General features: G+C 40.2%; 1 protein-coding gene and 1 long non-coding RNA gene across 2 annotated transcripts in view; both read right to left on the bottom strand.

The window, feature by feature from the left end:
- LOC126639547 (uncharacterized) overlaps window positions 1–23360 on the bottom strand; it is a 716944-nt gene that overhangs the window by 687472 nt on the left and 6112 nt on the right. The window lies entirely within an intron of this gene.
- Window positions 283–16925, bottom strand: SQLE (squalene epoxidase). Its single transcript, XM_050314070.1, has 11 exons — window positions 16184–16925; window positions 13848–14100; window positions 13390–13570; window positions 10637–10733; window positions 7454–7567; window positions 5696–5867; window positions 5315–5410; window positions 4703–4845; window positions 3535–3631; window positions 2913–3000; window positions 283–2136 (listed from the first exon to the last, which is right to left on the bottom strand). Exons 1-11 carry the CDS (start codon window positions 16484–16486, stop codon window positions 1944–1946), a joined length of 1737 nt encoding a protein of 578 aa, XP_050170027.1. The 5' UTR covers window positions 16487–16925; the 3' UTR covers window positions 283–1943.

Consider the following 23360-nt stretch of genomic DNA (forward strand, 5'->3'; position numbering starts at 1 on the left):
AAATAAGGCCTTCATCTTGTCCTGAGGACAAGGCATGTAGCCATTTCATGGGTCGTATTTTCAGGCTGACCCTTCTCACACACACGTGCAAGATTTGTCTCTCCCCCAGTAATTTCCAGTAAGTGATTGTTACCCTGATCATCAAGAGAATTAACCAGGTACCAAAATTCAAGAAAAGAAAAGAAAGAAGTCCTTACACATATATGCAGATTTAAGCACACTCATATTTCCTGATCAATTAGGATTTAACAAAACTCATTAACCAGAGATACACAACAGAAATAATCTACATATATCGTAACTTTTTATTTAAGTAAGCTGAAGATGTGTATTTGGCTCAGGACTTTTTATCCTTGACTTTAAAGAGACTGACTGCAAATAATATAAAAAAATAGAAAATGTAAAATTAATCAATATTTCCAAAATTGTCACAAATTTTGAAAACACTTGTATAAATTCTGCAAACTTTGTGTACCCTTAAAGGGGCATCATTTAGTTACCATATATAATGATATTTGAAAATATTAGTACTTTGCCCTAAAGTTTAAACATAGACATATTCATGATGGGTGTAATTTCAAGAGGGTATCAAAAATGATCATGGTTAGAAAAATATACATACTTTTGCTTCTGGAAAAGAACAGGTCATATTCATCAAATAAAATACTAAATAAAGTCTCTCCACAGATTTTTTTCACAGTCCAAGATAAACATGTGTTTATACACAGCTTATGCAATCTGCCATTTTCAAGATAGAGTCACAGTTTCACCAGCACAAAAGAACAAAATCTGTTACTGCTTTCCAGACTGTTGGCTGCACCCATGTGTGATTGTTTAGGCAAGCCAAGAGTGGAGTCATCCCCAAATCAATCATAGAAAAGGCAAAATAAAATGCAGATGCACAAGAACAAAGGAAAGCACAATGATAACGACAACATTGAGAGGAATAGTGACCAACAGGAATAGACATGAACTCTTTAGTAGCATGCAGCAATTCCTACAGGAAAAATAATCCCACCATACTCCAAGTATTAAAAGGACACTTTCATGGTACTTCTCATTAATTTTTAGAAGTAATATTAAAGATTACTTTACTGTCTACTAGAAATAGCCTGGACTGAATGTGTTTCAGTGGATAAAGTTTGTTGCTGTGCTTCAGTTCGTGGCAGTGTTAAACTTCAGTTGCACACACTCCAAGCCAAACAAACTCCCGAGGTTTTAAAAGGAAGTGAGATAGGAAGAAATTTTCAAAAAACATGTGCTTTCAGTACCTGAGTGCACTGCAGTAGCCAACACAGCTATGGTTTGATTATTACTTGTTTAAATGAATTCTAGTGCAAAAAATGAATTCAGAAGAGCAACATGGCACTGGCAACAGTGACTGAAGTTAAAGATATGGTGACACATCAAAATCTGACATCCTTTACAGTGTCCTTTTAAGTGCCAAGGGGCTAGTATCTTACCTGCAACTGAAACAGAACAGAGGCAAATCCTAACAAAATAACCCAAATCAAGAATGTTACAATACTTCACAGTAATAAAGAAACAGTCTATGGAACTACTGAACAGAAAAAGCATGAAGGATAATAGCAGCATATGGTTTACAGTTTTCACTTCTCAGTTTATTAATATTAGTGGTGCACTCAGCAATGGGTAAAGCAAGGAAAGAAATTCTGTTAAAACTGGCAATTATCTACCACGTGTCAACACTTAATTATTGTTTGTAAACAGCTAACTCCTTTTTTGAACTTAAATTGCAAAGAAAAGAATATTTACATATAATATATATGTATATAACCACAAAACCAAAATTAAGTTAAATCCTTATCAAGGAAATTGCATTTTGAAGAGAACATAATACAATATTAAATAGTACATGTCTAGAGATTTTGAAGGCATTGTGATTTCCTTGTTTTCATCCTCCAGTCATTTTCCCCTGGATTTTAATAGACTAAATACTTCATTTCAGAGTAAATAAGTGGAAATATTATAGAGCAGCTCCGGTAGAGAACAGCTCCACTATTGAGAACTGCTCGAGGTGTGGTGATCCAGGACTCTGACTTAAAGCAAAAATAAACAGCGTATAAAGCCACAGCAAAGAAGTGGCCAATCAGTACCATTGGTTTAGGAGATAACCTGCATTAAAAAAACACAAAATATATATAAAAACAGGTAAATAAACAGAGTCAGAAAGCACTGACAAATTTTCATTTTACAGCTAGAGATCTCCGCTCAAGATTACACTCCCCCTTCTGATTTAGGCAGCTCTGGTCCTGCCATCTCAACTAAAAATTACAAATTTGGTTCTCATGCAGCTGCTCCACACTCCGTGGTCCCTTCTACAGCACAGCCAACACAGCCTGCTGCTTTCTCTTTTCCAGTACTCTGTGTCTGCCTTTATCATCCCCCAGAAGAATATTCTCAACGGGCTCTTCAGTTTCAGCTCTCATTCCAGAAGGAGAAACATAAAAGCACACATTCTCACATGTTCAGAGTAGTATGATTTACTGTGCATTCATTAGTTTCTGAGGGGTCATTCAAACACCTTCACAGCTAGAGATTTCCCTGTTCCTTACAACCTTTTATGAGAGGCCTCACCCTTCACTACTCTCAACTCATCAAGTAGGGAATGTCTCCAGCAGCTGCTCTGTTGGTCTGGACTCCTCCACCTCATTCAAACTCCTGTGCCACCTACACTAACTTCTCTTCAGCTTTCAGTGGCCTTCTTTACACAGAAAGAAAGGAAAAAAAATTCAGCATTCAAACACAGTTTCTAATAAGGTTCTAACCTTTAGTATAATCTTAACAACACAGGCTGGTGTGGGCCATTCTCCCTGTGCAGATCAGATCTCACAGGGGCTCTCACTGCTCAGCCCCCTTCACATTAACTACTGACAGCACAGTGAACTTACACAGAGAGCAATCCAACAGGACCCGAGACACATTCCCCTCCAAGTCTGAAGTAATGGAAACAGGCTTTCTTTAGTTGATGCAAGGAATCTACAAAATTAATTAAAATGACTCAAAAAATATATTCAACACATACAAAAAATTTTTTCTGCCTACGCAACAATGACATTGTACCCAGGACTTTGGCAGCTGTTGTTCTGTTCAATTCAGCTGGATTTTGAGCTGGTTTTATTTAAGGAAAGGATACCCTCACAGAATATCTAAATATTTTTGCATTAACTGACACAAGAACAAGAGCTTCCTACTTTTTGTTTGTGGGGTTTTTCTTTGGTTTTGTTTTTTTGGGTTTTTTTAAATACTAACTTCAGACTTGCCTTCACATTGCTAAAACTCAGTCTACATCACAATAGAACTAAACAACTAGGCAGAGAACACGAGCTAACTTATTAAAATCCTGTGAATAATATATTTTTAATATATATCAATATATATATTAAATATATATATTTATATATTCATATACACACACAAACATATGGATGCATGGTCAAACACATCCTTTCCCCAGGCATATTTATTTACCAAGTTGTACTTAGTTAGAGGTTATTGTTAAAATATATTTACCATCTCTGGCAGCAAAGAGTTCATAAAGTGCCTGGGCAAGAACATTCACTACAAAAGAATGAGATTTTTTTCTTGACCAGTAAAATGTTCTTTTTGCCTGAAAAATGAAAAAACAAAAATAAAGTCAGTAAAATGGAAGAGCATTCAAAAGATTTCCACAGCAGTGGCAGAAGTCATGCTCACAGGAATGCAGAGTGGATTTAGTGATGTGCTAGATCAGTTCAAAGTGAAGTCAATAAGGAATTTTGGAAACTTGCTGAACAAGTTATCAAGGCTCCTCTTACACAAAATATAGGGGGAAAAAAAAAGGTAGTTCCAGAACATGCATCCCATCCAGGTGGCTGGGGTAGGTTGGAACTTGAAGGGTAACACTCACCTAGTTCTCTCAGTTGACTGGTAATAAGTAGAAAATAACTGAAAGTCTGAGGTGACTAGCTGAGATATGAGTATCTGCATTTGGTCAGGTAAGTCCTGAACTGTCCTGACATTCAGGGTTCCTCTAAGTGCTTCTCAATTTTCAAATACACTTTTGAATCACCTGTTCGTATTCTATAATTATACTATCTGTAATTTAGCCAAGACAATATGCCTAACCTGATCAAATGCACAAATAAGTAAGAGCTCTTAGTATCTACTCATGGGAATTGTGGGTCTAAGTCTCTCTGAATAAAACACTGATGGTGCTGATCCTGGAAAAGAAGGATGCCTTCTGACTTACTACTGTGAGATTAATTCAGTGGGCAGGAGACTTGGGGAGCACTGAGATGTGCCTTGAAAGACTTCGTACACAAGCTCATTATTCTCTAAAGTTCCAATCACACAAGTGTAATGGTCCAAACCCACCACATTTAGGACCAATCTGGGTACAAATACACTACTAAGACTGGAATATCAGCTTACATTAGCAAAGCATTCTGACTGGACACAGCACACCAGTCTCCTTAAGTAAAATACGGCAGGTCCATAAGCACAAGTTGGAAACTGCTTTTTGCCACACAGCCACGGAACTCACAAACCACAGCTCCCATGCTGAATCCCTGCTGTCTAATTATTCTATCCAAACCTTTGAAAACTGCTCTGAAAACTTACTTGCCCAAGTTGCAGAAAACTTAGAAGTTTGTCACTGAATTGCAGCAAAAGCTGCCTAAAATCCAAAATAAAGAATCACCTTAAGAACATCAGAATCTTCATAAAGGTCTGGAATATCCTGGAGCAAACTTCTCCATATTTTAACATCATTTAAAATAACACTCATTCCTCCACCAGTTAGAGGGTGTCTTATATTATATGCATCTCCTAAAAGAAGAACACCTGGGTAGAAGAGAAAAAACAATGGGATACTGCATGTCCATTCCATAGTCTTAGAATTCAAGCCCCCTATTAAAAAAAATCAAATTAAATTAAAAAAAAATAAAATCAAACATACTAAGAATTCATTCCCACCAGAAAATAAGATGAATAACAACTAGAAATTAAAAAACAAAGGAAAAAACCAAAAAGTATGTCTTTAAATTAACAGGCTTAAAAGTGTTTTAAGATGATCAAGGTCAAGCTATTTTTTTCCCCACAGCTATACATGGGCATGTGTCAAAAAACACAAACACACCCCCTTAATTTCCTTTTATTCCTTTAAGTTAATTTCCTTTTTTTTTTAATGAAGTCTTCTTATAAGTTTTCTGTATTAGCTTGAGTAACTGAGTAAATTAAACTTAGAGATAAAAGAGGCATTGATTTAAAGTCTGATATCAATTCAAACATTCCAGTTAACACAAGAACACACCTTTCTTGTTTACAGCTGAAGGAGGCAAGAAGCTGGCTGGCATAGTCCTCAAACGGTCATTCTGAACTGCTATTAAGAATGGTTCCTTCAGATGATCTGCAATAACCAAATACTTTAGTTACAGTACTTAGACTAAGTCAAAAATAACTTGTATGTAACCTATTTCAACCTCTCCTTAGAGAACTAATCCTTCTGGAATGCCAACCTCCCCTATGTGAGCTGAACAAGCTGCGTGATGTGGGAGCGAGGAAGGGTGAATGGCTACTGGACCGGTAACCACACACGTGGAAAATCCCACACAGTTCAATGGATTCAATGAAATGTGTCCTTTTTTTGGCATGTTTAAATGTGACAGTTATCTAGAAGTCTTTCAAGACTTACCAGGCAGTTGTGGATGAATGTTCTCGATCATGTATTCTTTTAAATTTTTGGGCATTTCCCCTCGAATATCAACAAGGACCCGAGTCTCAGTTGAAGAAATCTTATAGATCAGCACTGGACTTGTCTTAGCTAAAACAAGCTCAGCATAATTAGCTTTAAACTGTGGTGAATCCTTAAAAAGGAAAGAAGCAGGAGAAAGATTGAGACTGATTAATGAAAGGATACTATAAGTCAGACATAAAAAATAATTTTCTAAAATACTTTAAAATAAAATCACATATCATGTTAAATTTGTCTCTTAAATAGAGAAGTGTTTTCAAAAAGCAAGTTCTAAACTTCAGTGCAGCGACAATTCTTTTGCCAATATATTTTAATATTTACTAGAATATATACTAATTTATACATTTCATTTGAATACCTCATCAACATTTAATGCATGCCATTGTAAACCTGTAATATAATCAATGTAGTAGTTTTTGGTAAGATCATTCTGTTTTCTTGTCATAAAGAAAGTGGTGGGAGGGAAAGAAATGCACTAATCTGAACACAACTACATGGAGACACCAATGGAGGAACAACCACAGGGTCCTACCTAGTGAGGTCTTAAACAAGATTCCAAAAGTAGAGAAACTTGGGTAGTGTTGAGTCAGGAACCCAAAAAATGCTTAAGTTCCTCCAAGTCTGTGTCCCCTAGGTCTATGAAAATTCTGTTAATTGTGGTTCATTCTCCCTTAATGATTATTGCTCCCTTAATTCTTTTTTTTGCAGCAGCTACACAGCGTTAAGACCCAGCCAGGATTTCTACCTGGGTTCTCCAACCACCCAGCTACCAACCCAGATTCCCAGTCCGAAACCAGGACACCACCTTCTCTCTTCAAGTTTATAAATCCTGAAGGCAAATAGGTACCTGGTTACAAGGTACCATGCATGTTCAGGCAGGAGCACAGTTTGGATATTCTCCTGGTGTATAAAATGTAGGTGGTTTGACCCACAGCTGCCACCATGATTTCCACTCCCTGAACAAATACTTTAAGTATCGTGAAAAAAGGAGTGTCACTATCTTAGGTACCAGTATCTTCCACAAACCTGTCAAACCCCCTCTATCCAGGGTAACAATTTCACAAACTGGGTTCCAGGTTTACAGTGGTTCCCACTTCTGATCCAGAGCTTAGTGCTAAATAAGACACAGCACCAACAGTGCACATAGCACTCACTGCCTGACATAAGATGCTGAAATGTTTCTTTCTAAAAATAAATTTCTGTGAACTGGTCTAGTGAGTTCAGTGCTCAGTTTAAACTAGCTATGTGGAATCTCTATCCATTTTTTTAAACCTTCCCCTGTCCAACAATATGTTTAAAGATTAGCACTATACTCCACTCTTAAAACCAGAAATGTAAATTTACCCACAATATCTACCTTAAAACACAAAAAACAAAGCCAGCTCACAGATATTTAAAAGTGTTTTAAGAGTTGAAAATATGAACTGTAACTATACCAAATATGTGAAGTCTGATATAGTAAGTTCAACTATCCTAGCGCTGGGATGGAGGATGCATCAACAATTTAATAGAGAAAAACAAAGATCAAAATTTCCAAGCACTTCTCAAAGGGACACAGAAACTGACAGAACAGCTGGATACATATCTAAAACCAGAGTTCTAACTGATTCTGTTGGAAAAGGTAATGAACAACAAATTCAGACTCACATTAAGAACCAGTAGCATACTGGCTTAAATAGTATTATGCATAAAACTTACCTTCAAAATGCAACCAACAAAATGGGACGAAACAGTAACTTTACTGGATACCAAGTTTTTCCTAAACTTGGAAAAAAGTCCATCAGCTACAACTGTGAGTGGTGCATGAAGTTCCTGCAGCATGAAGAAAAAAATGAAGATATGACACTGTCAATTTTGCTTCAGAACAGTGAGAAGCAACTCCCAAGCTCTCTTTTGCAATTGTACTTTAAATGTTCTACAAAACAATAAACATCTAAGAGGATCACAGACTATATTTACAACATATGTATTACGAAATACAGTATTTTTTGCCTCCCTCTTATTCATACCCATCTATTTCCTCTAAAAGCTCATCCAATGATATACTCCAGCTTTTTCAGACATGCATTCAGATAACACAGTTATGAGAACAGTATAGGAACTTGGATAAGAAAAACAGACAAAAAAAAGGAGTAATTGTTTCCTTCAGCCTGTAATGCTCTTCAGAAGGAAAAAAACCCAAAACAAAACAAAGACATTTGAAATTAAAGAACCATACACAAGCAACTGAAGAAAACCAAACCAAAGTGTAACAAACTGATATGCAGTAAGCCCATAGGATCCTCTTTAAAAGACCAAGCAAGGAACTCTGAGCAGTTCCCAGTATACTCAGGAGCTTTAACAAATAGTGTATATAGATAAAGTCCAAATGTGAGTAGATGTTCCCTTCTACCTGCAGCTTTCTCAATGCCAATATATTCAGTGATTGAACTTCAGATGACAATAGATTTACACTGAGCATTAGTCCTTGGCCTTCAGTAATCTCATATGCTTGGCAGAAGCACTAAAATATAGTTTTCCTTCTAAGCTTTCAGGATGTAAGTAACAAGGCAAAAAAAGCATGCTGTGTTTCATCAGTACTCCTAGGAAATCTTCTACTATTGGATGGAAGCATCTGGTGAGCCACTATGTGATGGGTTACTCCAGGAGCACTTGCCTCCAGCATTGGAACGGACTCTGTCACTTCACAAAATCACAAAATATCCTGAGCTGGGAAGGACTCACAAGGATCATCGAGTCCAACTGCCTTGGTCACACAAACTTTAACATTTTTTGCTGTGTGAGGGGAAGTTGGACAAAGTCAGATGAAAGTAAATCTAAGTAAAATAATACACATTTTCTGGTGTCTGTGCTTATAGAAATGAGTTCCTGAGTAGAGTTACCGAAACTTCTTTCCTATGGATTCCCAGATCAGATGATTGCAAGCTAATTACTCCTGCAATTAGACCAAAGTCACCTGCCTGTATGGGTACCCTGGTGTCTAATGAGCTGAACATTCATGCTACAATTTTTCCACAGTCAACATACTAAACCTTGAGTCTATTCAGCTGAGTCTATTCAGCTGCCTGATTTTGATACATTTTATAAGCTTTTAGCACACTGTCTAATTTAAACTTCATTTAAGAGAATAAAAATCTCAGAGGCAATGTGGTGGACAACAGGGATGGAGAGAACAGAAAAACACAGACACAACACAGATCAGCCTCCTTTCTTCCTGAAAGCAGGCTAAGGAATGTAAACAGCCTTGGGTTTTGTTTTTTTACTTAACTGAGAGTTTCCTAGCTGTAAGAACTCACAGGTAGGGAAACAAAGCTATGAAGAAATGTTTAATGGAAATTTCTTACGCTAGATTTCTAAAATCAAAGAAATTCTAAGCCAGCAAATGAAACAGCTCTTTCTAGCCACAGAACTTCAGCATTCAGAGCAAAACATGAACTTGTCTATCCCCAGCACCCAGATAGAAACTTAAGCCCTTTAGAACAACATCCATGCTCTCAGGAACAACACAGGTTAAAACACAGGTCACCCTAATGCTGGTGAATTAAGTCCCACTTAAAGTTAAAACAACAGCATCCACAAATGTGAGAAGCTTAAAAACACAACTCAAAGCAAAATATGCACTATCTTTTTCCACCCCCCAAACAAAACAAAACAAAACAAAACAAAAACCCTCTTACATGTTGCTGGATGATAAAGCCAATTGGACTTGAGAAAAAAAAAACAAACACCATCAAAAACCTCCACCCTTCACCCCCCCAAAAAACATCCTCTTCTCCAAACTCCTTGTCTTTCTCACACCCATCTGTGATTCAATGGCTTATTCTACTAGAATGGATTTTGTAATAAGGTTTTGTTTGTTTTACATTACAAGTAAGACAGACCAATGAACAGGACTTGGAACTCCCTCCCACTGTCTTACAACCTCCTACTTGCAGTACTTTGCCATCAAGTGGCTGAAATGTCATTTCCCTGAGGAGAGTCTAAAACCAGCTTGCTCTCCTACAGCTTTGGCAAGTACTTTTAAAAGGCTCTCTTACATGTGGTTTTATGCCACTATTCCCATGTCTGAATTACTTAAGTATGAAAGGTATTGTTGTAATGCTCAGGGCAGGATCTTCCAACTACTCAGGAACTCTCCATCGAGTATAGAGGGCAGCAGGGCATAGGCAGGAGATTCCCCCCTTCCCCATCACAGCAGATCTGAACGCACTGCCTAAGTAACTTCAGGCAGCAGAGGAATTTCACAACAAAGACGCTTGAAAACAGGCAGCATATCCACAACTTCAGCACAGAGGTTTTATCCAGACTGATCTTTCCCAAACTTTCTAAGTTCACACCATTTCACAGCATTTAGTCAGCAGTTCAGCGTTAGCTGATGCAAAGAACATTAATCAAATCAGTGATACAATTAGAATAGGCCAGAACTCTCTTTCTGTTATCCAAGAAATGACTGGACAGAGCTTTCCCTATGAATAAGTATCTTATTTTCAGTCCCTCACTAGCTGGTGGATGTATATGTGGAAATGTAGACCATTACACACAGGCAAAGCACAAATCCTAATATATTGGGGTTTTTTTCACCAGGAATTCTCACAAGATTTTAAACTCTAGACATATGAATATTGAAAACAATAATGAACTGAATTCTTCAGAGACACTGAAAACAGAAGCTGCATAAGAAGTTATAAAAAGCATTCCCATATTCCAGGACTGTATCTACTAGAAAGCAATCTCTCTTTATTAAAGCTTTAGCTTTCTTGGTAACAGCATTATTTCTGCACCAGTGCTCTGAAATACAAGTTTTAAGAAAAATTATATATATAAAGCAGCCCTCAATTCTTTCAATAGTTTAACAAAGATCATAACAGAAAACTGTCTTACCTTAGTGTCTCCAGTTTCTTTGTCCTTGTACTGAACACCCACAACACAGTCATCTTCCTCAAGCAACTGTAACACAGTTCCCTCAATGAACTTAGCACTGAAATGGAGGGGTTAAAACAGAAGAGGATTAATGATGCCAACATTTCAAGGCACTAGACACAGAAGAAAAACCAAATTTTCGCTAATCTTCTCTCTGTCGACATAATTTGTTTAAAACTTGCAAGGAGGTGTTCTTGACCACTTTCTGAAGCCAGATTAAATGTCAGAAGGTGTTGGCCATTAATTTCAGTTCAACATTACCTTTGGTTTGATACCTATATATTCTAAAAACTGTGTGCTTATCCTAAACACCCTGTCACTAAGCAGAATACCCAGTGATGCTTCAGGGGCTTTGTGGCCAAGTGGGAGATGCTGAGAGGAGTTTCACATCTAATAACAGTAAGAAATTTGGTAGCTGACTGAGTCATCCCAGCAAAGTGGTGGGAATTGTGGACAGTGCAGGTGAGACTCAAGTTTGAGGAGAATTAAAGAGCAAAATCAGCAGCACCTAAATACTTAACATGTTCACTAGATAAAAGTGAGGCACCTAATTCTCAGGACAGTCCAAACTAATCTAACCTGTTTAGGACACAGATGTCTAGGCTGATAACTCAGGAATTAAGGATACATTTGGTATGGATTTTGGGGGTTTTTTTGCTAATTATGTTTTTAAAGTTCTGCTGGCACTTCTCTTCAAACAAAGCGTCCTTTTCTTCCACCTCCCAATCAGAGCTCTTTCGGGTTCAGAAATTAAATCCCTGTGAACTTACATCCTTTGTTGGGTTTGAGCTGTTAAGACTTGATCACAGCAGTTCAGACTTAGCAGCTCAAAATGGGACACTGTCTCTCCCTCACAAATACTCCATATCCAGGTGAAATTCCATGACTTGGAGAACTGAGCTAAAGGTCCACATGAGAACACAACAGCTTGCTATTTTAGGCTCTCAGAAGGAACACAAGCAATTCAATTTATGTCTTTTCTACATGCCATCCAGCATGGAAGTTTCACAGCAGATCATGACTGGCTTGATCTGCCAGGTTGTAACAAAACATGAATGGTTAAGTGTGAGCACACTGACAGAAACTTCAGCAGGAAGGGAGTGCAGCACCATGAAGTGAAACAGAGCTCTGCGGATTCTATCAGCTCTAAATTTTATAGTTGTCATTTCAGTTACCTGTGTAAGTGCTCACTTCCTTTTCTGATTCACACTCAATATAAATCAGTTTATAATTATACAGAATTAGTTTACTATTACAAACTAATGATCCCGTACCTCTTACCCTGAAAAATTAATTTTACTCATCTGAAATGAATTCATATTGCCTAGTACTTATAAAGAGGATATATTAATCAGTAATAATTATCCTCTGTATTTTCACAAGCTTAGAGATGAAAAACAAAACCTCATGGCACTATTAAGAGTTCTTCATCTTTCTAACATCTAAACACGCAGTTTTCTATGCTACAATTCAAATGGCAAACAAGCATACACAAAACAGACATTTGTAACTGTGTGGAAAAGGGGGAAAGAATTTAAATAAAGTCACCAACAGGTTTTTTTAAGTTTTTGCTTCCAAGACACTGTACAGCTACTGGAGTTTTCCCCAAGTTGAAGCAGCAGGTAACCAAATTTCATTTAACCTGTAGCTTCAACGAGAAGGCTTTAGCCTTCAGAGTTAGTGAACATGATTGCTATTAATTTTAACTGTACTACAGAGCTGTTAACTTTTAATGCTGCTTTTAGTAATTCATATGATGTAACAGATACAATAGAACAATTTTTCAGCTCAGAATAAAAACGTGCTGGGTAAAAACACGATTATGCCATATTTCCCTTGTGAGGAGACATATGGCATTTATCATATTTTTGGGGAAAAATTATTTAGGTGGGAAAAAAGACAACATGAAAAAAATATCACATGGAAAATTGTTTTCATAAAAGTTTCCTTCTCACCTCTTGTATAAAAAGCAGTTAAGAGGAAATACCAAACACTAATTTTTCTTTTCATTATGAAAAGAAAGTGTCTTCCAGATTCTGAAAAATACAAGTTAGTAACTGGGAAGAGCTACTTCAAAATAGTGCTCCTTTTTAGTTATTTTGCCCCACTTCTTGTTGTCAAAAAAAAGGCAAACGAACATGCAACATGCATGTAAAAACTTGATTTCTGGCATCACTGATAACATCAGTGGAAGACATACATGGTCCTGCCCATTGCAGGAGGGTTGAACTACGTGACCTGTAAAGATCCCTTCGAACACAAACCATCTAAGAACACAAATCTAAGAAATTATGCCAGATTTGCCACTCACGTCTTAGCCAAAGAAGTTCTGAGCACTGCTCACCAAAAGAAGAGGTCACTGTTTCTGATAAAATGCCAAACCCAGGAATCAGCAGAAGGGAATCAACTCTTCACCCATGAGCTGTCCTCCCACACAGATGCGTCAGGACCCTGCCTAAAATTTAAAGCCTATATTCCCTTGGTTCAAAGTTTAACGTGTCCCAAAAGGTGGTGATACATGATATATGTGATGTACATGGAAACTGTGAAGTTGTCCACAGAAGGAACAAGTAACTATAGCTGCTACTTTCTCTCTTGTTCATTGCAGCCCTCCATGTTGGAACAGAGGAAAATAGTTAAGGAATCTCATGGATGCTGGGAACAGGGCTTTTGAATCCCTAGATCCCAACTGTGCTGTTCACAACATGACTCACTTGGGCTCTGCCATAGCTGCCCTTCGGAGGCCCATGATGAACTGGCCATGATGAAAAGATCTTCCACTGGCCACACGTCCGTCTTCAGATACTGGATAAGGAATCTCAACCTCTGACTTGCTCTCTAGGTCATGAATTATGTAACCATTTACCATTTGTGAATCAATACCTTCTACTGTATCTGCAAAACATAAGCCAACAGATGAGTTAAAAAAAGTCTTTAAGAAAGTTTAATTATGTATTAAAGGAATTTCTTTACATAGGGTCCACTTTTCTTAAAACATATTGAAAGACAAGTGTTTTCAAAACGGCAAACTGGAAATACACAAGCGATTGTAATTCAAATATAAAGCACAGATAATGTATTTCTTAATTTTTCACATAGGTGTGCTTTTATCAGAAACATTGTTGGGTGTAGTAACTGTTACAGATGTATTTACACTTTGAAAGGCACTTACCTTCAAGACCCAAGTCTCGAAGAGCATTAAATCCTCCGGGCTGCAACAATTCTCCAACTATCCTGTCAGGTTCTTTCAGATCCCTCTCTATCACTGTCACCTTTCTTCCATCCCTTGAGAGCACTGTGGCCAAGGAAGAACCAAGGACGCCTGATCCCACAATGATAATTTCTGGATCGTATTGAGGCGATGATGTTGTATTTGGAGCGGTCTCTGTCAGATACACCTCTGAGAAGTTCACTTCTTTTTTACCCTTTAGAAAACAAAGCCAACAAAGTTATACGTGGTGATGTATCTGTACCATAACCTTGTAAGAGGGCTGACTTGGAACTAGTTCTACTCTGACCCAGGGACTGAATGTCAGTAGGTGGAGAGCATCTTCCCACTTAGTTTTGTCCGAAATTAAATCCATCATACTCCACAGTGCAACAAAAGTACAAGAAAAGAAAAGAAAGCCAATACCCCTGCAAACAAAATCAAGACCCTTGCATAAAACTACCCTGCTGATCAAAGAGAAACCACTAACATAAGTGTCAGAGAGACTGAAAGTAGCTATAAAAGACAGTAAGACAAGGCTGACCCATATCCTTGTTCTATAAAGCAAGACACTGATGCCTTCATGCCAGGGAACCGCTCCCACATGGAGGCCTTAGCATTTTGCAAAGAAAAAGGTATCAGATTTTCTGGTAAATATATTTCTCTGGAAAACATATTTCTCTTTAATTTACTTGTAACTGAACCTACTGAAGTACCCAGCATGGAAAAGGGTCAGTAGAAGCAGCTACCTGGGAAACGTTATTAAGAAGTGGTCCTGAAATGAAAAGTCCTCTGACAGTTAAAGTATAAGGAAAAACACCCTTCACCTACATTTCAAACTGTTAAGAATTGACATACATCGGATTGGACATCAATTAACACATAAACTGGTACCTGAAGACCAGCTATGCTATAGAACTTCCCAACAGCATCTAATCACATACACTTCAAAGTGAAAAAAAGTTTTAAGGGCAACTCTAGTGCAAAACTGCAAGTCATTTCTCCAGCTGGTGAGAAAACTGTAAGCTCAATTCACTCTTTCACAAATGCCTTGGTACTGCAGTGCTGACAGTGGTAAAAATTCGATTGCATCAGTGAAACAAATGCCCAGAACAACACTGACACCAGAATTTCTAGTGGCATAGTGTGATGTTTATGTCTACAATGCACCAAAGGAATGCAAAACTAACAATCTGAATTCAGGTAATACAAGAAATTGGGGTAAAGGCAGGCTTTACCACAAAAACAAAATAAAAATCCAGAACCTTTGACTTGCAGCCAAAAACAGTTTCATGTTCTTTTGTACAAGGGGTCAGTGTTCACATGAAAATGACCAGAAGTACACAGGAAAGTAGCCCAACAGTGCCAGCCACAGATGTACTGAATATACATATCCTGTCCGTCGTCTTGGATGGCAGGACTCCAGCTAAGCTCCAGGCACCAACTGCAGCTCTCCACCATCCCACAGCAAGGCCCATGCTGGGCTCAAGAGAACAGACTGTCTGAGCTTAGGTCCTGCATCTATTGTACAAGCAATAGTTCAGCAATAATTTCCATGTAAATCTAACTGCAGTTGTCTTAACAAATGTGGTTTATCCATAAATTATCCATATCAGGAAGCTGATCACAGAGGCACAGAATGGCTGAGGTTGAAAAGGGTCTTTGGAGGTCGTCTGGTCCAAAGACCCTGTTCAAGAAGAGTCAGAGCAGACTGGCCTAGGCAATGTTTTGGATACCTCCAAGGTTGGAGACTCAGCCACCTCTCTGGGCAACGTGTTGAAGTGCTCAGTCACTGTAATTAGTGCTTCCGGATGTTCAGAGCAAACATCTGTGCCCATCTCCTCTCGTCCTGTCACTGGGCATCGATGAAAAAACTCTTGGCTCTTTGCACTCTCCCTTCAGGTATTTATAAACATTGATATACACATTGATGAAACCTCCCCCAGCCTTCTCTTCTCCAGGCTGAACAGTAGCTCAGCCTTTCCTCATAGGAGAGATGCTCCAGTTCTTCATCTTTACAACAAACTGGCAACTGAAGATATTCTTCTACAGGTATAATAATCTTTTACTAACAAATCTTTCCCCTTGATTTGACTCCACAAGACCCTTGGTGTATCACTTAAGTTTCACTGTTTATTTTGCCATGCAAAACTAACACAAAATATGACAAATCAGACATGCAGCACCTAAAGACAAACCCCCTCCACCGCTGTCTTAGCTCTTTTCCCTCACCAGGGCAGAGGGGGTCAGTCGCCAGAGGGGACCTTGGACCCCACGTGCCTCGTCTGAATCAAACTCACCTTTCTGGATTTGGGTTGTTCGACTTGTTGAGACCCCGGGGTGGGTTTGGCCCAGAAAAATCCAACAAGCGGCAAAGCTGAGAGCACATCAGAGAGCATCCCCAGGTGTGACTTCTGCTGCTGCTGCTGCTGCTGCTGCTGCCGCTGCCGGGGCCCCCTGAAGTGGTACCTGTAGGACAGCAGCAAGCCGAGGGAGAAAAACACCAACACGGAGAGCAGCACCTCCTTGTTAGCGTAACTCATGAGGTCTCCACACTTTTTATACACGTAGATGAAGGAGGCGATGCCCAGGAAGGTCCACATGGTGAGGGTCACTGCTCCCGGCTGTTCCTCCAAAGCTTCGCCGCCGACAGATGCTGCCCAAACCGGGGCTTCGTGAGAGGGATGAAAAAAACCTATATACAGAAACGAGACGACTTCCTTTGCAATGGAAGGGAGACCTCAATGGGAAAACCAGGAGCCCCTCAAGAGGGACAAGCCACAGGAGCCTGAACAGAGGCTCCGAAACCCCAGGGGAAAAAAAAAAAAATAAACGTCTTCTTAGGAACCCCCGAGCTCCACGCGGCTCCTCATGGAGACATGCGATGCCGGAGGAGCTGGAACTCGTCCCGTCGCCCCCAGGTCCCCGCTCCACCGCGCCCGGCGCCGCTCGGTGCCGGAGCCCTCACGCCCGGGGATGGGGCGGGGCGGGGCGGGAGAGGGCGGTGCACGCCCGGCGGGGCGCGGCTGATGCTCCCTCTACCTGCCCACGTCAGGGCGCCCCGCAGCCGCCTCCCGGTGGGGGCAGATGCGGCGCTGCCCGGCCCGGTTCCCGCGGCGCCCACGCCAGGACCGGGGCGGATCGGGAGGATCGGGAGAGCTGCGCTGACCGGGGCTGAGCGGGGAGCGGCCCCGCGGCAGGGGCGGCCCCCCCGGCCATGCTAATGAGCAACGGCCGCCGCCGCCCCGCGGGCGCCGCGCGCCCAGGCCGCGCCGCGCTGGCCAATCGGCGGCGCTATGCCGACATGGCGCTATGGCCGCCGGCCAATCGGAGCGCGGCGGAGGCGGGGCCTGGGCCCGCCGGGCGATGTGACGCGCAGGGGGCGGGGCGGCGTTGCCGTGGTGACGGGATGAGGGGCGGGGCCGGCCCGCCCTGAGGGGCGGAGGGCGCTGAGGGCAGCGGGCGGTGCCGGCACCGCGGGGTGTCCTGCTCGGGTGGGTACGGAGAGCAAAACCCGCCGGGGAAATCATAGAATCACGAAGTGGTTTGGGTGGGAAGGGACCCTAAAGACCTAGTTCCAGACACTTTTCTTGGGGAAGGGACACTTTCTGTTAGACCAGGTTGCTCAAAGCCTCATCCAACCTGGTCTTGAACATTTCCAGGAATGGGGCGTCCATAACCTTTCCAGGCAACCTGTTCCAACCCCCCTCACAGTAGAGAATTTTTTCCTAATACCTAAATCTATCCTCCTTCAGTTTAAAGCCATTCTCTCTTGCCCTGTCACTCCATGCCTTTGTGGAAAGTCCCTCTCCAGCTCTTTTGGAGCCCCTTTAGGTATTGGAAGTACTCTAAGATGTCCCCCGAGCCTTCTCTTTTCCAAGCTGAACAGTCCCAGCTCTCTCAGCCTGTCTTCATAGGAGAGGTGTTTCATCTCTCAGATCAACTTTGTGGTCCTCCTCTGGGCTCATTCTGATGGGTCTGTGTCTTTCTCTTGTTGGACTCCCCACAGTACTCCAGGTGAGGACTCATCAGAGCAGAGCAGAGGGGCAGAATCACCTTCCTCAGCCTGCTCCCTGAGCTGCTGGTGATGCAGCCCAGGATGCAGCTGAGTTTCCTTTTTTAGCACTGAGCTCCTCAGGGACACACACCTCTGGTCCTCCCATTTCTCTGAGAGGGACTTTCCTTGGGCTCTGTACTGGTGTTGGTGCAACAATACAGACCATGTCTGTCTATCACAGTATAATGATACTTAAAAGCAATGAGGCTGTGAAACACCACAGAACCCCACTCCAGCAATAACTGGTGAAAGAATGAGCAAAACCAATAACAGGCACATGGAGTGAAAGGAGACAAGATCCTTGCAATGGTAGAATGGAGTGGATTTAGAAGAGGGGTAAAACATCTGGTAGTTTTTCAATAAAAAGGAGACTGAAACCAGTTTGACAGAATTAATACAGGTGAAAACAGGAGCTAGTAAGAGAAGTGGCTTTGCTTTATTCATCAGATTAGTCAGTTCAGGCTAAAAGTAAAGATCCTGTGAGCTAAAGAGATCAAACACGGGCTTTTCTATATGGTAAAGAAATGGGGCTCGTCCAACAATGATGGTTATTCTCTCAACAATGATGTGAATTCTGGAGCAGCAGAAACATCCAAGATAATAGACAACTACCTGTAAAAACATGTTCACAGCGGGAGCTGCTTTTCTCCAGTTTGAACAAGGGTTATTACAGCTGTTGGCAAGTTTATATTTAAACCACTTGAGACTGAGCCTCTTAAATACATGTGTACTGGATTTCCTATGTTCAGTTTGCTTATGGTCCTTGTACCTGCTTAAAAGGCCTTTTTCTTAAGGTCTGAAAATCAAATTAAGCAGTGTATAACCCTTCTGGGCCTTTCATGCTAGAGACCAAACAAAAGAAGAACTGTAGCCTTCAAGTTACTGGAACCAACACAAACCTAAAGACTAAGAAATATCAGTTGACATACATGAATAAAAGCTGTTGAAAATTACCAGAGTAATGCAAGTGCATAGTCAGAACTGTACCAAGGACCAGAACAAACTGAAGGGGTTAATAGAAAGAGGGATGATGGTTAAGAAAACAGATTAAAGCAGAATTCTGTGAATGAAGATAATGGTATGATGATTTTAAGACTAGAGTAAAATTGCTTCTCCCCCTTTACTGCCAGCTACCCCAAACCCTTCTTTACTTCCTGAGCATCCTGCTTGATGCAGCTGTAAAGTTATTTGTGTCAACTTGACCACAACACGTATGTGTAACCCACTGCAGAACATGAACTTTCTGTCTTATCCAAGTCACCCTGTAGCCACTGTGCCTGAGCCAGAGCAGAGGGCAGCAATCCATGGATGGTACGGGAAGGAGTGAGTGTGCGTGTCTCTTTGGCTGCAGGGTGTAATTAGATCCTATTAGGTGACCAACAAAACTGAATGATTGTTCTCCTTCCACCCCAAGAAATTGCCTTCTGTTGATGAAATACTCATGCAAAATTTCTTTCAAGGTTATGCAACCTGTGAGTCATTTCTCTTGATACTTCTATTTGGAGTGGTTACACTGGGAATTGAAGTGGTTACAGAATTCTGACAGATGCATCTGTTCGAGGCTCGGATGCTTTCAGAACATTTCCGTATTTCCAGCCAAGACATTGGAAGTGGGTGGCTCCCCACTACTTCTTCACTCGCTCTCGCTCTCCTGGCTGTGGTGAAGAGCTTGAAATATTTGCATTTCTTTGTTCGCTTTATGATTTATGTGCATTCTTGAACTTGGTTAATAATTTTGTTTCTAGAATGAGAAATTTCAGGCTTCACTTGTGTCAACCTGTCAATATGACTGCTGTGGAAAATCTTTAATGATTTAAATCTCACAGTGGCAAATATGAAAAGGCTGAAGCAGGAATTTCTAAAATTCCATAACAACTTCACAGTCAGGAAATAAAGACTCCTGAGAAGATGCTGGAGCTGAGCAGATTTTTCTCTTCACCCTTCTCCAGAAGCAACTTTACTCAGCGAAATGCTATTTTCAAACTTGAACAACCAGCAGTTGGCAGAGCAGTGGTGTGATGTTGTAATAACCAGAAATGGTTGGCTGAACTCCAGGGTATAAAAAAATAAATCACTTGATGAATCCTGCCTGTTGTGCAGAAGCAGGCATTGTCTGTGCCATCTGAATGTGCAGACCCGTAAAACACAAGTCATGCCCTTGGTTCATGGTAACAACTGCCCCAGCACAGGCATCAGGACCAATATCTGAGGTGTCACTGAGAGTGTGTGCATAAGACTGACCCTTGCTTGAGAGTGTGTGCATGAGACTCACCCCAAGGATGTGCTACACGTGACATGGAACCTGCTCTCCCTCTGCATCTTGGTCATTAATCAATTATTAATATTCATCTACTTACACTGACAGATAGATGGAGAAAATCTGGTGCATAGACTGAAAGATGAAAGAAAAATATCTGTCTCTGTCTTTCACTCATCATTGTGAGAAGAAACAGAGCGTGGTAAATTTTGCAAGAGGGGTGGTAGGGGTCCTGAAGGCTGAGAAGGATGATTATATAAAACTGCAATTACTCAGAAATAGAGATGCTTCAAGCTTTGAAGCAAGAGGCCACTTGCATAAAAAGTTGTAATGATTGTGTATGTATCAGTGGGTGTGGGAAGAAATAAAAAATTGCTGTACTTCATGTGGGGATTTTATTGAGAAGTTGGGTGGTTCAATTCATTTTTCTAACAAAGTAGTGCAGTGCAGCTGGATATTTTCAAGACTGATCACAACGAAGAACTCTGCAGATGTTTTCAGAATGTTTTTAATATTAATAATAATATTAATATGATTTTATTAATTATTAATAATTATATATTAGATATTAGATATAATAATTAACAATTATCTATTATTACTATAATATTATTAATAATAAATTAATAAATTTTAATAAATAAAGATTAAAACAGCTTAATGTCTGAACAACAACAAAAACATCATTAAATATATATGTAATGTATGAACTGGAAATCTGCTACAAAGTTTAAAATATTATGCAGCACAACATGAAAGTTCATCCTGATGACATACTGTATTTATAAGGTGTGCCAAGGGATGTTTAGTAATATTTTCTGTCTATCCCAGCAGGAAGATAAGTGAAATAATTTGTCTCTTATTAATGCATAATTAGGGAATTAAAGCCACTAGCTATTATGCTCTTTGCAGTTAGGTAGTGCAGAATATTTAAGAGGGCATCTCTTTGGGGCAAAGCTGTAATTCCCGGGGCGTCCAGGCAGTAATTTAAAGTTATTTATGCTTGAGGATCTCAGGTATAATTTAAAGTTATTTATGCTTGAGGATCTCAGGCAACACGTGGGCTGTGGTGTAGCCAGTGGCCACATACCCTATGGCAGCCCCAACAACTACACCTATAAGCACTTCTTTGTTCTGTTTTCTGTGTCAGGCTGGGATTATGCTGTCCATTTTTCTATCATTTTATCTCAGATGGCACGTGGTGATCTTTCATATGCTATCAATGTGTTTACCTCTTTTTCTTACTATATAGAGTGAGCTGGTGTTCAGTCAATGATATCCATAATCACAAGTCAGATGTCTGGGATGAAAGGATGGAAAAGGAGAGGCTAAATCATTATTTTAAAAGTTACAATCCTCACACCAGCTCTGCCAGAGCTTTGTGTTTTTCTCTGATTTTGATGACATGTTTCACAGACATTTCCTAGTTGTGCCTTGCTGAAGACAGCGAAATGTTTTCACAAGGCATTACAATCTTCAGGCTTGTGGGGAGAAAGTGGCAATGTAGGAGTAGGATTAATATGCAGTAGACAGGCTACAGATAATGATAAAGGAAAAAGAGGGTGAAGAACCAGAAGACAGAGGCAGGGTGGAGAAGCACACCAACATTACAGTGGCATTTGTTAAAAAAGACTTTCCTTTTGAGCAGTAACACAGACCTCAACAGAAATGCAGCCTCTGTGCTGCTTTATCTCCACATGCAATCCGAACAGATTCTCTTTATGAACCCCAGAGGCTGCTTCTCTCCATTGTTTTCTCAGTGAATAGTTTGTTTCTACATAGCTGGAGCTCAGATTCACCCGGAAGACAATCCAGTCTTCAAGTTCAGTATGCAGCAATGCTGAAGTGAGAGGTGCACTAGTTCTATAAACAGAAAAGCTGCTCATATTTGTGAATTCCCATGAGGTGGAATTGCAAATTACAAATCAGCAGTAATCCATCCATGCACTAGAAATTGAGAACAGGTGAGCTCTGGAAGGCAGATAGAAAGGACAAGCCAGAAAACGAAGAGCAGAGACAACTTAGCAAATTAAAAAATTTAAAATCTTACAAGACGGGAATTAATCCACATCGACTCTACCATGAGTGAACTTTTCCTGCTGCTGAGCAAACTTACTTACTAGAGCACAAATCTGATGAGGAGTGGCTGAGAAAGGTGGGGCTGTTGGAGAAAAGGAGGCTCAGAGGAGACCTTATTGATCTCTACAACTACCTGAAAGGAGGTTTTAGCCAGGTGGAGGTTGGTCTCTTCCTAAGTAGCAAGAAACAGGATGAGAGAAAATGGCTCAGTTGTACCAGGGGAGACTTAGATTGGATATTGCAAAAAATCTCTTCACAAAAAGGGTTGTCAGGCTGGAGCAAGCTGCCCAGGGAAGTGGTGGAGTCACCAACTGTGGAAGTATTTAGAAGACATGTAGATGTGATACTTAGGGACATGGTTTAGTGGTGGGCTTGGCAGTGCTGGGTTAATGGTTGGACTCAACAAACTTATTTTTCGATCTCAATAATTCTATTCTGTGATTTCCAAGAGAGTTAATTGCCACATAAGAAATTCCTCATGACTTCATAACAAAAAATACTGCTTGCCAATAAAAGTGTTTACATATAAATCACTTGGCATCTATAAATGTCTAAGATAGGTGAAGTTTATGACTTAAAATTATAGGTTGGAAATGTCGGTAAAAATAAGGACAGTCTGTAATTACAGACTCTGGAAGGGCATATTACAGCAAGATACTCGACCTACAAAACCTGGAAAGAATCCACACAGCTAGCAAGTTCCATTTATCAGGCTTTTTGGTTGTTTGGTCGGTTGCTTTGTAAATTAAAGATTGTCTCTCTAGACTGTAGGACCATGTGATAAAAACTTCTGAAAATTTATTATTTCAAGGTGGAGATCAGTTCTTCCACTCAGTTCTGTATATTTTCCCTGTCATCCATCTTCCCTGTTTCTTTTCAGTCTTTTCTGCATCTACTCTAATTTTTCATTAGGGGGTGCAATTGCTTCTTAATCTTCAAAAACTGGAAAAAGTTCTCACAGGCAAAATAGTCTTTTGGACTGAAGACCTGAATATTTTCCCTCAAAGTCCAAGCTTAATTTATTGGCACTTCACATCTCTTCTTTCACCTCCTTGAGGATACTGATCTTTACAGTGATTCAGCT

This window comes from Myiozetetes cayanensis, unplaced genomic scaffold (assembly GCF_022539395.1).
Source record: "Myiozetetes cayanensis isolate MyiCay16 unplaced genomic scaffold, myiCay2020 scf1, whole genome shotgun sequence".
Taxonomy (NCBI): Eukaryota; Metazoa; Chordata; class Aves; order Passeriformes; family Tyrannidae; genus Myiozetetes; species Myiozetetes cayanensis.